General features: G+C 38.6%; 1 protein-coding gene across 1 annotated transcript; it reads right to left on the bottom strand.

Moving 5' to 3' along the window:
• Positions 1-3,195: 3,195 nt before the first annotated feature.
• rnf126 (ring finger protein 126) lies at positions 3,196-11,571 on the bottom strand. The gene is made up of 9 exons (XM_083524900.1): positions 11,431-11,571; positions 10,230-10,288; positions 9,769-9,826; positions 8,623-8,849; positions 8,302-8,370; positions 8,121-8,190; positions 7,493-7,586; positions 4,937-5,052; positions 3,196-3,935 (listed from the first exon to the last, which is right to left on the bottom strand). Exons 1-9 carry the CDS (start codon positions 11,503-11,505, stop codon positions 3,783-3,785), a joined length of 921 nt encoding a protein of 306 aa, XP_083381026.1. The 5' UTR covers positions 11,506-11,571; the 3' UTR covers positions 3,196-3,782.
• Between the last annotated feature and the right edge of the window lie 2,388 nt (positions 11,572-13,959).

Here is a 13,959-nt window from a genome sequence, read left to right on the forward strand (position 1 = left end):
GTACCAGTTGCTGAAATGATTTTTCAGGAGACATTCGAAACATAGAAATTATCCAACAATAAAAACAGAGAGCAAGAACATTTTAATGTACACTTCTAATGAATATAAACCTGTGATTTAAAGTACAGCTAGGACCAAAAGTACACACATCCTTCACTTAATCAGAAGTACAGATACTCTGAGATAAAATACTCAGGTAAAAGTTGAAGTATTGACTACTTTTTCACTCAAGTTAAAGTAAAGAAGTTTGGGCTCTGACGTACTTAAGTAAAATTTGTAGCCATTACTACTTCCTGTTTTAGTGTCACGCTGGTAACTGGACCTCACGTCATATTAATGTGCGGCAAACTAGTAAAATATTTAATCGTGATTAATATCAAGATCATATCGTGAGTGAACTCACGATTAATCGCAGCTTAATCGAACATTTGTATCTGTTCTAAATGTACCTTAAATTAATACCTTTTAAGTTTTTAATACTCAAATCAGCATGGACATGAACTTTTTATTCATATATTTATGTTATTATTAATCCGAGGTGTTAATTTACTGAGATTCAGGTTGTTCAATTTGCGTGTCTGTGAAGAGATGACAGAGACGGCAGAAAGCACACCCTGTCTATTTTCTTTATTTTACAAAAGCACAACGTTTTGTTATTATGAGTGTGTACAAATACAAGTAGACCCTTCACAGATTCGAATTATGTATTGCTCTTATCTTTACAATAAAAAAAATATTGTAAGTTCACAAAGCCACAAAACGTGCCGACGCTTTTGTCGACCCCTAAAGGTTAATTGTGTGTATTACGGCTGAATTTACGTTAACGCATAATTAACGCCCTAATTAATATAATTATACAAAACGAATTTTACATTTTGTTACCTAATGAATGTATCCAGGCTGAACATCCACTGATTAGGAATGTCTCTGTTCTCAGTCATGTTTACATCACTGACTCCCTCTGTCTCATCCACGTTAACCCCATATTTCCTGGCCTTTTATCCTATTCCTTCTGATACCAGAAAAATCTTTGTACTTCGTTACTTCCCACCTCTGGCTAGGACTACTGTCTGAGCTGCTCTTATAGAAACCTAATCAGCACCTTCTGACCAATCAGATTCAAGAATTTAACATTACTGTGGTATAAGTAAACTTGGTTTGAACTTATACACTGATCTGGCAGAACTTTATGATCACCTGCTTAATATTGTGTTGGTCCCGTTTTGCTGCCTAAACAGTCCTGACCATTGAGCATTAACAGCATTCATTTCTTTAGCAATTTGAGGTGAAGAACACCCGGTCCAGCCTTCGCTCCCAACGTGCATCAATGAGCCTCCGCCGCCCATAATCCTGTCGAAGGTTCACCACTCTTGGATCACTATTGATAGATACTGACCACTGCAGACCGGAAACACCACAAGCGCTGCAGTTTTGGAGATGCTCTGACTCAGTCGTCTGGCCATCACAGTCTGGTCCTTGTCAAACTCACTCAAATCCTTACACTTGCCCATTTTTCCTGCTTCTAACACAAACCTTTGAGGACAAAATGTTTACTTGCTGCCTAATTTATCCCACACACTAACAGGTGCCATGATGTAGAAATAATCAGTGTTATTTACTTCACTGATCATAATGTTATGCCTGATCTGTGTAAGGTCTATTTAGATGTATAGCACCATACATCTACCATACAAGCCCTGGTATCGGCAAGCTGCCACTCTTGGGCCCTTGAGCAAGGCCCTTAACCCTCTGTGTTCCAGGGGTGCCGTATCATGGCCGACCCCAGCTTCTAAGCAAGCTGGTATATGCGAAGAATAAAAATTTCACTGTGCTGTAATGTATATGTGACAAATATAGGCTATTCTTCTTCTTCATAAAACCCTGAGCAGAAACACCAAAGTGGTATTATTCATGAGACAAAATGTTCTTTTTAATTATTCACATTTCCTAAAAGACAATACCGAATGTTCTTCCTTTTTTTTTTTTTTTTTATTCGAATAAACTAAATGATTTATTTACCAGAAAAAAAAAACTAAAATATATAACAATAATTACTCTGATCGAGGATGAAGGAAAAAATAGAGGGTGTTTTAATCTAAGTAAAATAAAAAAAAATAAAAAAAACGTTTTTGAATAAAACATTTGTGATTTTTCTACAGAGCATCTGGAAAGTATTCACAGCGCTTCACTTATTCCACATATGTTACAGCCTTATTCCAAAATAAATTACGTTTATAATTCTTCTCAAAATACTACAAATATCCCATAATGCCAATGAGAAAGAAATGGATTTAAAATTGTTGCAAATTTATTGAAAATTTAAAAAAGTATTCACAGCCTTTACCATGACACAAAATTGGTGCATCCCCCTGGAGATGTTTCTACAACTTGATCAGAACCCACCTGTAATTAAACTGAGTGAACAGGGGAGAAGGGCCTTAGTCAGGGAGGTGACGATGGTCACTCTGAAAGAGCTCCAGCGTTTCTCTGTGGAGAGAGGAGAACCTTCCAGAAGAACAACCACATCTGCAGCACTCCTCAGTAAAAGGCAGATGACAGCCCACCTGGAGTTTACCAAGAGGCACCTGAAGGACTCTCAGACCATGAGTAACAAATATTAAACCACGGACCATTATTACTGACGCACCACCCACTAAACTCTGGAGCGCTCTGGACAGGAAACACAGAAGACGCTACAGAAGAATGGAGGAACGGGGAGAAAACAGAGCGGGGCGAGGAGAAGATTCATATGGGAGCCCGTTTCGTTTACAAAGATTTCAAGCAAACTTCTTTCACGTTGTCATTATGAAGTTTTTTGTTTTGTAGAATTTTGAGAAAAATAATGAATAAAATCCGTTTTGGAATAAGGCTGTAGCATAACAAAATGTGGGGAGAAAAAATTAACCAAATGCACTGTACCTGCAGTACTCACACCCGGTCTCTGTTCTAATCGTGAGGAGAATAAAATATTGTGCAAATAAATACTTGAGACAAACTCGAGATCAGTTACCTCCTTTTTGTTCAGTGTTCGTCCATTTTCTCATTTGTTCTTTGCCTCAATAAATATCGCTATATGCGTATTCACAGAGTACACCTCTCAGCTGCTGAGATTTTATACACACACACACACACACACACACACACACACACACACATTTATAAAAACCATTAAAATAAAAACTAGAGAAATAAAAATGCTTGAATGGTTCCCTTTATAGGAATGAGAGACAGAACAGTCTCTATTAAAATGACATTCAAATCCTGCAGTTGACTAAGTGTGAGCATGTGTGTGTGAGTGCCTGCAAGAGTTCTTTATACGTTACCTGACTCTAATCATCCCTTTTTACTTTATTTGACCCCACAGTCACTTCTGAATTAAAATCCCTGTTCATACAGGGCTGCTTGTCATGCGTTAAAAAAAAAAAAAAAAGAAAGAGGAACGATCATGCTCCAGTTTTAAATAATAATAATTAAAAAAAAAGGTATCGAAATACAGATGAAGGTGATGTGTGTGTGTGTGTGTGTGTGTGTGTGTGTGTGTGTGTGTGTGTGTGTGTGTGTGTGTGTGTGTGTGTTGGTGTCTTCTCAACTCTTTGCTTGTCAACATGTCCTTTGGCATGTGTTACAGGAAGTTGTATGATAATGATGTTGAAGGTAATGATGAGAAAAAGGTGTTGGCCTCTTAAAGGATGCACTCAAGACCATCGGGTTTAAGTGGGTTTTATGTGCATGTGTGTGTGTTAGTGTGTATATGCGTGTGTCAGGAAGGAATTGAGGGGTTTTTAAGAGTTGTTGGCAGCGTTCTCGTTATTGGGGGAACTGGGGGAGGACAATGATGATGTGGAAGGTGAAAAGTTCATTCCTGATAAGTCAGGAGGATCTGTGGCTGTGTTCTGGCCGCTCAAGCTTTTCCTGCAAACCGGACATGTGTCGTGCTGTGGAGAAAGACACACAAGACAGTCACAATGAGTTATCAGCTGGACACCCTGTCAGGTGTCCTCCTTATCAAATTAAAAGATAAACGAAAACCAATATGGCGGCAATATATTAACATACGTGCACCAACTAACAGCAGAGATTTACCAGTATACAATACAAACCACCGTCGATTCTCAAAACAAACCTTTATTATAATTCTCCAACATTGCAAACACAAAGATCTCTTACAAAATCACAAAAACCGTGCGGGGTGTAGTTCGTTTTTTACAAAAAGCTAAACAGTGTCAACATTTCATGTGTCAGAGTCATTTCACTCTGACACACAGCTCTGAAAAGTGTCCTACACCTGTAGCATCTGTAAGGCTTGATTTTTCCGCCACTTCCGCAAGTTGTTCTGCGGCTGCACAGTGCCGTCTCACTACCGTATTTTTGCGTATATAAGACGCACCCTGGGTGAGGGGTATGTAAAACTTTTTATAAGACGCGTCTTATATACGCGAAAATACGGTAGTGAGATGGTGACGTGGCAAAAGCCGGTCATGGGGGATCGAGATAACCGACGTTAAGTGGCAAATTTGCCCCCCTTGTGCTCGAGATATTAGGGTTCGTCGACATAACCGATTAAAAAAATGCTAAGACAAAGTGAAAATTTGGCAGTTCCACTTCAAAAATGACGACTTAATAGGGTTGGCGAGTTAACCGAGGTCGAGATAAGTGGCTTTGACTATGTATGTATATATATATATATATATATATATATATATATATATATATATATATATATATATATATATATATATATATATAAATATGCGATATGCATAATCAAGATATGTATGTATGCAATATTTGAATCATTTTGAAATATCATGCAGCCCTAAGTTGTGTGGAATATGTAAAGCAGGACATTTTAGAATAAAACACTGCCTACTTACAAACCAAAACATGTACAAATACAGTATTTAAATGAAGAAGAGGAGCAGATAAGAAGAATTACCTGTTCGAGCCAGGGCACTATACAGTCGTTGTGAAAGAGATGGTTGCATGGAAGTTGTCTAACGCTCTCTCCCTCGCTGTAGTCTTCTTTACACACAGGACATTCTAAACTATCTCCTGCACAAAAACAATGTTCATCATTAGGTAATGATGATTGGAAAACCGAGCTCTCGACGTCGGTCGAGGTCAGAGGCAAATTCTTTAATCAAGTCAACAAGTGCTCGAACACTGTTAGGCTTTACATTAGAGACGGATGTGCGGTATCAGTAACTGGCTGACATCAACACAAAATGCTGGCTCGGATGTCGGAGAAAGAGAAATAAACACGAATCCCTAGCGAGGTAACGTGTACCGCAAAACAGGATGTTCTGTTATAATTAAATAACCAGAAGTGCGGCGGCATTATGACCACTCGCGTTGTACATTTTTATCAGTTTGTTGTTACATTAAACATGAAAGCCATAAAACAAGGTAGTTCCTGTTTGATCACTTATAGTAGTTATTAACAGTAAAACACAATCCCCCCTTCATCAAGACTTCCCTTGTGGGTAAAGTTGTAGCTACACTGCTGACAGTTTTAATTGACTAATTAACCATCGTCTCTTAAGTTTAATTTCTTTGTATGGAAAAAAAATAGCTTCACCCTGTGAATTAGTGGTTGCTCTAAAGACATTAACACACAAGGACGAGAGTCCAGTGCCAGTGCAGCTGTTAAAGAAAATTACCCCATCTGACCAATCAGAGTCAAGAATTATATTATATAGTGAATATATTATATATTATACTAGCTGAAAGTACCCGTGCTTCGCTACGGAAGGCAGAACGCTAAACAATATGGCAATAAGCAGTAAGCACTGAGCAGGACTGGATGATCAGAGATCAGAACGTAACGTCAACAAATAACGTACTGCCCCTTTGTAGTACCGATACAGGGCAAACTACTTTGAAAATAATTTTTATTATGTACTATGTACTAAGTTTCATTAGGATCCGTAATGTTATTTCGAAGAATTTACAATGCGTGAGAAATCGTGTTTTTCGCGAGTTAGCCACGATCCAGGGCGAATTTTTGAAAACCCTTTCTTAGTGAGCACCTAAGACCCAAGAGGAAGGTATGTTCCAAATTTCATTGCAATCCGTTCAGTGGTTTTTGAGATTTTGTGATGAGTGAGTGAGTCAGTCAGCGGTATTTGAGCTTTATATATATATAGATTCCAAAAGTTTGGAAATACCTTTTGTTTTTGAGAGACACATACATGTACCTTTTGTTTATATGCAACAAACTGAATAATTTTATAGTATGAAGATTTACTTTCGAAAAATTGATATATAACTGTGCAACTTTATTTTCATTGAAAAAAAATCCTCCCTCGGCATGAACAACAGCTTTACACACTCTCGCCGTCTGACACGTTCGTTTCTCCAAACATTCGGCTGAAATACTTTGCCATGCCTTTTGAACAACATGCTGAAGATGTTCTTCACTTGTTGGAGATTTCATTCTGACCTTGTGATTCAGTTCCTCTCAGAGCAGTTCAATAGGATTTCGGTGGCACTGAGCAGGCCATTCCATGATAGATAACATTCCAGACGACTGCTTGCTCTCTAAATAACACTTAACACTTGAGAATATGCTTCGTGTCATGTTTTATGTTGTATGGTGAAGTTGGTTCCAATAAGCTTCAGTCCAGATGGAATTGCATAGTGTTAAAGTATTGAATGGAAGCCATGTTGGCTCAGTGTTCTTTTCACCTGGAACAAGACTCCAACCGTCCCTGCTCCAAAACAGCCACAAGCCATTAAGCGTCCAACTCCATGTTTGACTGTGTGTGAGACAGTCTGCTAATATCTTCTCTCCTGTTCTCCATCTTACATAAGTAACACTGTTAGAGCCAAAAATGTCAAATTTGGACTCATTTGTCAACAGAACCTCCTTCTAATCATTCACGGTCCAGTGTGATCTTGCATTTTACCCAGTTTGTTGCATATGAACTAAAGAAACAGGGATGTGTCTCAAAAACCAACAATGCATTCGTATTTTGATATCTAATATAATGCAAATAGAGGTGCTTCTGCACATTTTTGCAGCACACACAGACACCAGCTTTGTCACCAAAGCATCTTACTTGTGGCAGGTACCAAACCATGTCCAACCATAGACGTCTGGACCGTGCTGTTCATATTCCTGAACATGTGGATTGTCACGGTTTCAGTCACAGATATAAAGATGGGTTTGCATGTGTTGGAGTGGAGGATATTGAGCTATCGAGCCTGTTTTATGGTTCCTGCTATCAGTTTATATTATTAGTAAACACTTAGTAAACATTTTATTTTTGCATTACAACAAACAAAGTGCTTAAACTCAAGCTGGCAATGCAGGCAAATCTCATGTAAATGGGATCTGTGGTTACCAACCGAACCGGCTTTTGCCACTATCACGGCTTGTATTACACAAGCAAAATTATTAACGCAGAGGAGCAAAAAACAGTCAAGATGTTTCTTCATATCCTCCCACAATGCAGCAGTAATCAACACGCTCTGCTGGCAGTCGACTCACCCACATGCTCGTCTGTGATCTGAATTGTCGGGAGGTTTTTGATCTTTTCTCTGTCTGCAGGAGGTGGACCCGTATTTTCAAACTGATTTAATAACTGTGGGAAGACGAGAGGAAAAAAAATCAATATATCCCAAAATGTGTAACTGCCGATTTAGTTAAATAATATACTGGGGGTTTTTTTCATCAAGATTTCAATTCAGTGACATTTAATCATTTATTAGTTAACCAATACACCATATTTAACCTCAGACATATTTATAAAAATGTATATAATAATATAATGTATATGTAACTCCATATCCTTTACTGCTGCTGTTAGACTTTACAATCAGAGCTGCTTCCAGTCACCATAATACACACTGTTAATAGTGTTTATTTAACTGTGCAATAACAAAACTTTTATTGCAATAACACCGTTTTTAAACTGTGTATATTATGTGCAATTTGATCAAAAGTGTAATTGTATTATTTGTTTGTTTTTCTTTTGTATTGACACATGGAGATGTATATATTTCTACAATGTCTACAATGGGACGAATAAAGCTATATCTTATCTATCTTCGCTTCCATTTTTTTTAGGGGAAAAAAGGGCAATTTTGGATATGAAGAATTTTATCAAGTGTAATACCTGTGTAATAATGGCGTCCAAGCCGTTGGCACCCCATGCATAGTCCATTGGATTCGAATGTAGCACTCCCCTAAACCAAAACAAAACAATATAATAAATAATAATTAAAAGATCAGACATTTAAAGGGTGAAAATGTAAAGGAAAAGTAAACGAATAAGTGTGAATTCTGCATTAATGTACCATGGTCCTATTCCCATATTTGGCATAGCTGTTGGTGCGATGATTCCGTTCACTAGCTGCTGAATTATCCTGTGGAAAGACCAGAAAAAAAAACAAATGCTTTTATTCCATCTGAGTCAACAGGCACTTAAAAAAGATTTTCTTTAACATCAGTGCAGGGGACACAGCGCGACCTTTCAAATGTGTTGATAAAAAACAATGAATAGAAATAAGCCCAGACAGCAATCAACCATTTAAACTAAAATGCCTTGGCACAACATGCCATCTGCTTAAATGTTGGCACCACTTGGCAATAACTGCTTGTCCTTTCCCTGTCCTCACCCCTCTAAAGTGGGAACTCCTTCGTGCCGTGTCCCTTGTCTCCGGGGAACGGGGCGTCCCCGAGGTTGTCTGGCCATGTAGCGATGGCGTGAAGACATCTCACGCTCCCGGCGGTTCTCACCATCCTCAGAGGTCAAGGCCGAGTTGAGGTCGAAAGTGTCAGTGAAGATGTTTAGAGCCAATTGGCTGTACTGATGTGGGAAGGTAAATCCAGTCGGATCCAGAGTCTGAGAAAACAGCAAGACAACTATTAGACGGATCAGCCCTTTTTTAAAAACTGTTTTCTCCACGAGTTACTCCAACTGCTCTACCCGGCATGGTAGTTCAATCCAAATCAATTAATTTTTATTTGTATGGCGCCTTTACAATGGACTTAAGTCTCGAAGCTTTAAACAGACATAGCGGTTATAAGGTGGTATAAAAGAACGTGCGAGTTTACTGCCTATAAGTTTGTCCCTTATAATTGTTCCCTGATGAGCGAGCCAGTGCTGACAATGGCAAGGAAAACCTCCTAAATTTGGTTTAAGTAGGAAACCACACTACAAAGAGAACCCATTCTCATCTGGGTGGCACTGAATGTGCAGAGCTGACGGTGTATATGGCGACTTTTGTGGTAAAGTGGTGGATGCTGAGTGAAGGTGTTCCTCTGCGCGAGGGTTCCCAAATCGGTATCGAGGGAAGACGTGCGGGGCCACGGGCGGGTTTGTGCCCTAGCGTGAGTACGTGGGAAGAAAAGCCATGGGGCAAAAGTGAATACATAAAATAAAGTTCTGTCTGTTGAACCGCCACATGACGTCTCGTTTTTTCTAACCAGGAACGTACCAATCTTTAGTCTATTCCTATGATGGTTGCAATGATTTTTTTTTTTTTTTACTAATAACACTAGGCTAGCATGAGATCCACACAAGCACATCTTCACAGACTAGCTACAAGCCTCACAGAAAACCCTCATTAACCCACAAATCCGATCCACTTTTATGTGCTGAAATCTGATAAACAGCTAAACGTAGGGTTAAAGAATGATATTTACTACAACTAAACAGGAACACGAAGAATAATTTCATTTCTGTTTGGCCATATTCCACAAACAACACACACAAGCTGAAGGTAGACGCAGCAGTTACTAAAAGACATCTGCTTACTCACCTCGACTGAATGGCGGTTCTGATCGCTGGTGGATGTGGAAGTGAACCCAGTCTCTGTACTGCAAGCAGAAAAAAAAAGCCTCATGTGCAAAAGCCTCATGTGCAACAGATAGTAAGCAAGTAGGATTGGTCAAACTGTGGAAGTGGGTGGAACTGGACAAAACTGCTATAGGAGTGAGTGGGATTAGTGAAAATCTCTGAGGGAATGGGAGGGATTGGTCAAATCTCACGTCAGATTCGAAGGGATTGGTCAAAGTGGGATTGGGTGGAATTGAACAAAACCATTTGCGGGAGTGGAGGGAATGAGTTGAATATTTTGTGTTGGAGATGGTGGCCTTGACCAAACCTACCATGGGAGCAGGTGGAACTAATGTTCTGTCAGAGTGGATGGGATTAATGAACATTTCTGGCAGTCACTTGGTTAAAAAACTTCAAACATTGTTTAAAAGCACTAGAACTTACTTTCTCTCCTGTAGTAACTCCTCGATGAAGCCAGAATTGCACCGGGGACAGATGTAATCCTAAGCAAATCATAAACCCAGTTCAGAAAGCTTCAAAAAATGGGGTTACTCAGAATAGTTACAGCATTGTTTGTGACACAACAGAAAATTGCTGAAACGTTTAGAGTGTGACCTTCCCACACAGACACCTGCATGGCTTGTTGAAATCGGACAAAAAACCCATTTCGAGACCAACAAAACCCTGCATTCCTTTAACACGTACAGCAAACTATTTTATTTTATGTTTTTACATCCCTGTTCTGCCGAGAACGACTCGGTGCACAAATCAATAGACTGCGCTGATCTTTTCAGTGACCAACCTGTAGCTATTGTATTGTAACAGTACGTCCATACAGTGAGAGTTCTAGAGGATCTACTCAATAAAGCTCACGTGAACGTTCTCACAGCACTTTCAGTATCCAGAATGGGTATAAATACGTGGATCCTAAAAAGGGGACATTTAGGAACTTTCTGGAAAAAGTGATTGAATCAGAATGGAAGCTGAAGAGCACACAATATTGAGATGGTAAGTCCTGATGAATGCACATGGTCAGGCTGACAGTGACAGTCATACCGGCAGTGTTAACAGATTCACAGGAAATGAAAATCGATTACTGACATTATCTGGCTGGAACACCAGTATATGTGACTTAGTATTTGACAACCAGACCACTTTCATAAGCAAAATCCTTACACCGAGATTTTCCTCACACTAAAAGTACTAATACCCTTATTAGAAATTATACATAATATAGTTTTATCTAGTGGTCCTAATTATAACTGTCCTGCCTGCACTGACCCCCATACAGTGATTTCTGCTGCAGTCTGTTAGTATGTTAGCATGCTAAGCTAGGCTAACTCCGACTACAAACCCACCTAGCCGGCTAAATAGCGTTATATTTAGCTGCAGGAATATAAGAGTGTTATAAACTACTTAGCAACTTGATACCTACATCTCTGGAAGGAAAAAAAAACCTTTAACGCGGTTTATTACTATTACTAGTTAGCTAACGGCTAACTAGTTACCTCAGCACAGAGCTATGCTAACTAGAGGCTTGTCGAGCTTTTACTACTGACGGTCAAACCCGAAAAAAGTAACGTCTCGGTGAACCGACAGACCGACAGCCATATTTATAACCCATCCGTTCACGCGTTACACTCACCGGGAGACGAGGGTTTATCTCCGCAGAACATTGGTGACAGAAATACCGGCAGGTCCGAACGGGAGCTTCCGCCATCTTCGGATTCACTGTAACGGGACTCGGCAGAGAAACGGCGTGTACGGGTGGCGGACAGGGACAAACCTGCATGAACACGCGAAGCGAGAAAATACAGCAGGCAGAATATACAGTGCACTCTAATAATATAGAGCGTTTCAAGAGCGTAAACAATAATAACAAATAAATACACTCTTAAACCATTTCTGGTGGCGCCATTTTTAAAGCTGTCAAAACAATTTTTTTTTTATTTTTGCCAAAACAGAACTGTTAAGATATTTATAAAAGCTAAAAACAGATCAAGTGGAATTCACTGAGCCATTAAATCACACATTGAGGTCACAACTTCTCACTCTGAACTATAACCCTTGTATGGTGTTTGGCATCGGCTTATTTTCTGTGAAGAACTTCTATCAGATCATATTTTCAGTGACCACACACTGTACACTTCTCCTACACATTTATATTACATACAGGATGTTCAGGTCCATTGCAACAGGGGTTTGTAGGTCCTGTGTGCTTTCACTGTTAGTGTGTGTGTGTGTGTGTGTGTGTGTGTGTGTGTGTGTGTGTGTGTGTGTGTGTGTGTGTGTGTGTGTGTTTGTGTGTGTGTGTGTTTGAGTTTTGTGAAATACGGATGTCAAAACATGGTAAAATTAAATGGTCTTCTTGCCCAAGAAATGAGGCACCCTGCATGCCTGCCAGTGTGACAAGGATGTAAACAGGGCCAACACAAATGGCAGTTACTTATGTGGAAAAAAAAAAGAATCGCTGTGTATTGTGTGGACACAAGATGGAAATACACAATATACATGCAAGAAGTACATATGAAACACATGCAGTAAAACTCTACCCCTCATGTGTTGTATAGGCAGTGTGTGTTCAATGGGGCTGATGTGTTGTCTAGACCAGGAGTCACCAATGTGGTGCCCACGGGCACCAGGTAGCCCGCAAGGACCACATGAGTAGCCCACGGGCCTTTTCTAAAAATAACTGTTTTCTACTTTGTTAAATCATTGTTGATAATTATTATGAGGAATCATTAACATGATCAGTGTCTTCACATAGATGAATATCATTAATTATTAATAATATAATATAATAAAAGGTAAATTGAGCAAATGTGTTATTTCAGATCAAACTGAAAACTGTGTGTATCAAACTGGGAGCCCTTCACATTAATCTGTACCCAAGAAGTAGCTTACAGTTTTAAAAAGTTTGGTGACCCCTGGTCTAGACTGACATGGTTACTGTGAGTTCAGCTCGTGTTGTGTGAACTGATTTAAATATAATAAGAAAAATAATAAAAAAATAAGAATATAAATTATAAAACGTTAGATAGATAGATAGATAGATAGATAGATAGATAGATAGATAGATAGATAGATAGATAGATAGATAGATAGATAGATAGATAGATAGATATTACGTTTTATAATTTTTTTTATTACATTTTATTATTAAACAAAATACAAAAAAGCGAGTAGCACTTTAATTCATAAATCTGTCTAACGAAGGTAAATGACAAAGTAAACATCTGTTGAGTTTTACATCACATCAACATTTTTATCGCGATTTTTCTTTTAAATGATCAAAACTCTGAACACCACACGAGGGTTTAACACTTACCTGCAGTACTGTACTGTGGATTGTGTTTAGTTGAGAAGGTAAACACTTATAGGTTTGAGGTCTACAGTTTTTAGCGGCAAAGTCGGAAACATTTGCTCCCACTACATGGATGATGTTTTACTTATTTTTAGTGAGGGTTGGAGCGTCACACGCCCCTAAAAACCCTCGTTTGCATCGTTGCTAAGGTAACCGATTTACGCCTAACTCCAGAAAAAAAGCTAAGAACTAGCGCTTAACCTCACGCGCGTTACCAAGTAATTGTTGTGTTCCATCATAACTTATTGCATACATCATTATTTCATACGTTTTGAATTGTTTGTGATTAGATTAGGTGAAGTGTGTAGCCATGTTGCTGTAATTCTTGTCATGTGAGGGTTTGAATTCTTTATCTGTGACATCTGTGTGTGGTCACGAATAAACAAGAAGGTGATTGTAATCCAATACTGGCTAACGTGTCTTTAATGTGTGTTTTTTTTATTATTATTATTTTTTTTTATTATTGAATTCATATTTACGGAGCCGCATTGCATTCACAAAGAAAAAACAACACCACAGAAAGGATCTCAGAATTATGGCTTAATATCTCATAATTTGCTTAATATCCCATAATTATGAGATCCTGATCACGTGATTATGACTTACTAACTCATAATTATGACTTAGTATCTCATAATTACGACTTATCCCATAATTATAACTATCTCATATTTACGAGATCCTGATCTCGTAATTATGACTTAGTATCTCATAATTACCACTTCTTATCTCATAATTATGACTTACTATCTCTTAATTACGAGATCCTGATCACGTGATTATGACTTACTAACTCATAATTATGACTTA

The sequence above is a fragment of the Silurus aristotelis genome (genome assembly GCF_946808225.1).
Source record: "Silurus aristotelis genome assembly, chromosome: 22".
In the NCBI taxonomy this organism is placed as follows: domain Eukaryota; kingdom Metazoa; phylum Chordata; class Actinopteri; order Siluriformes; family Siluridae; genus Silurus; species Silurus aristotelis.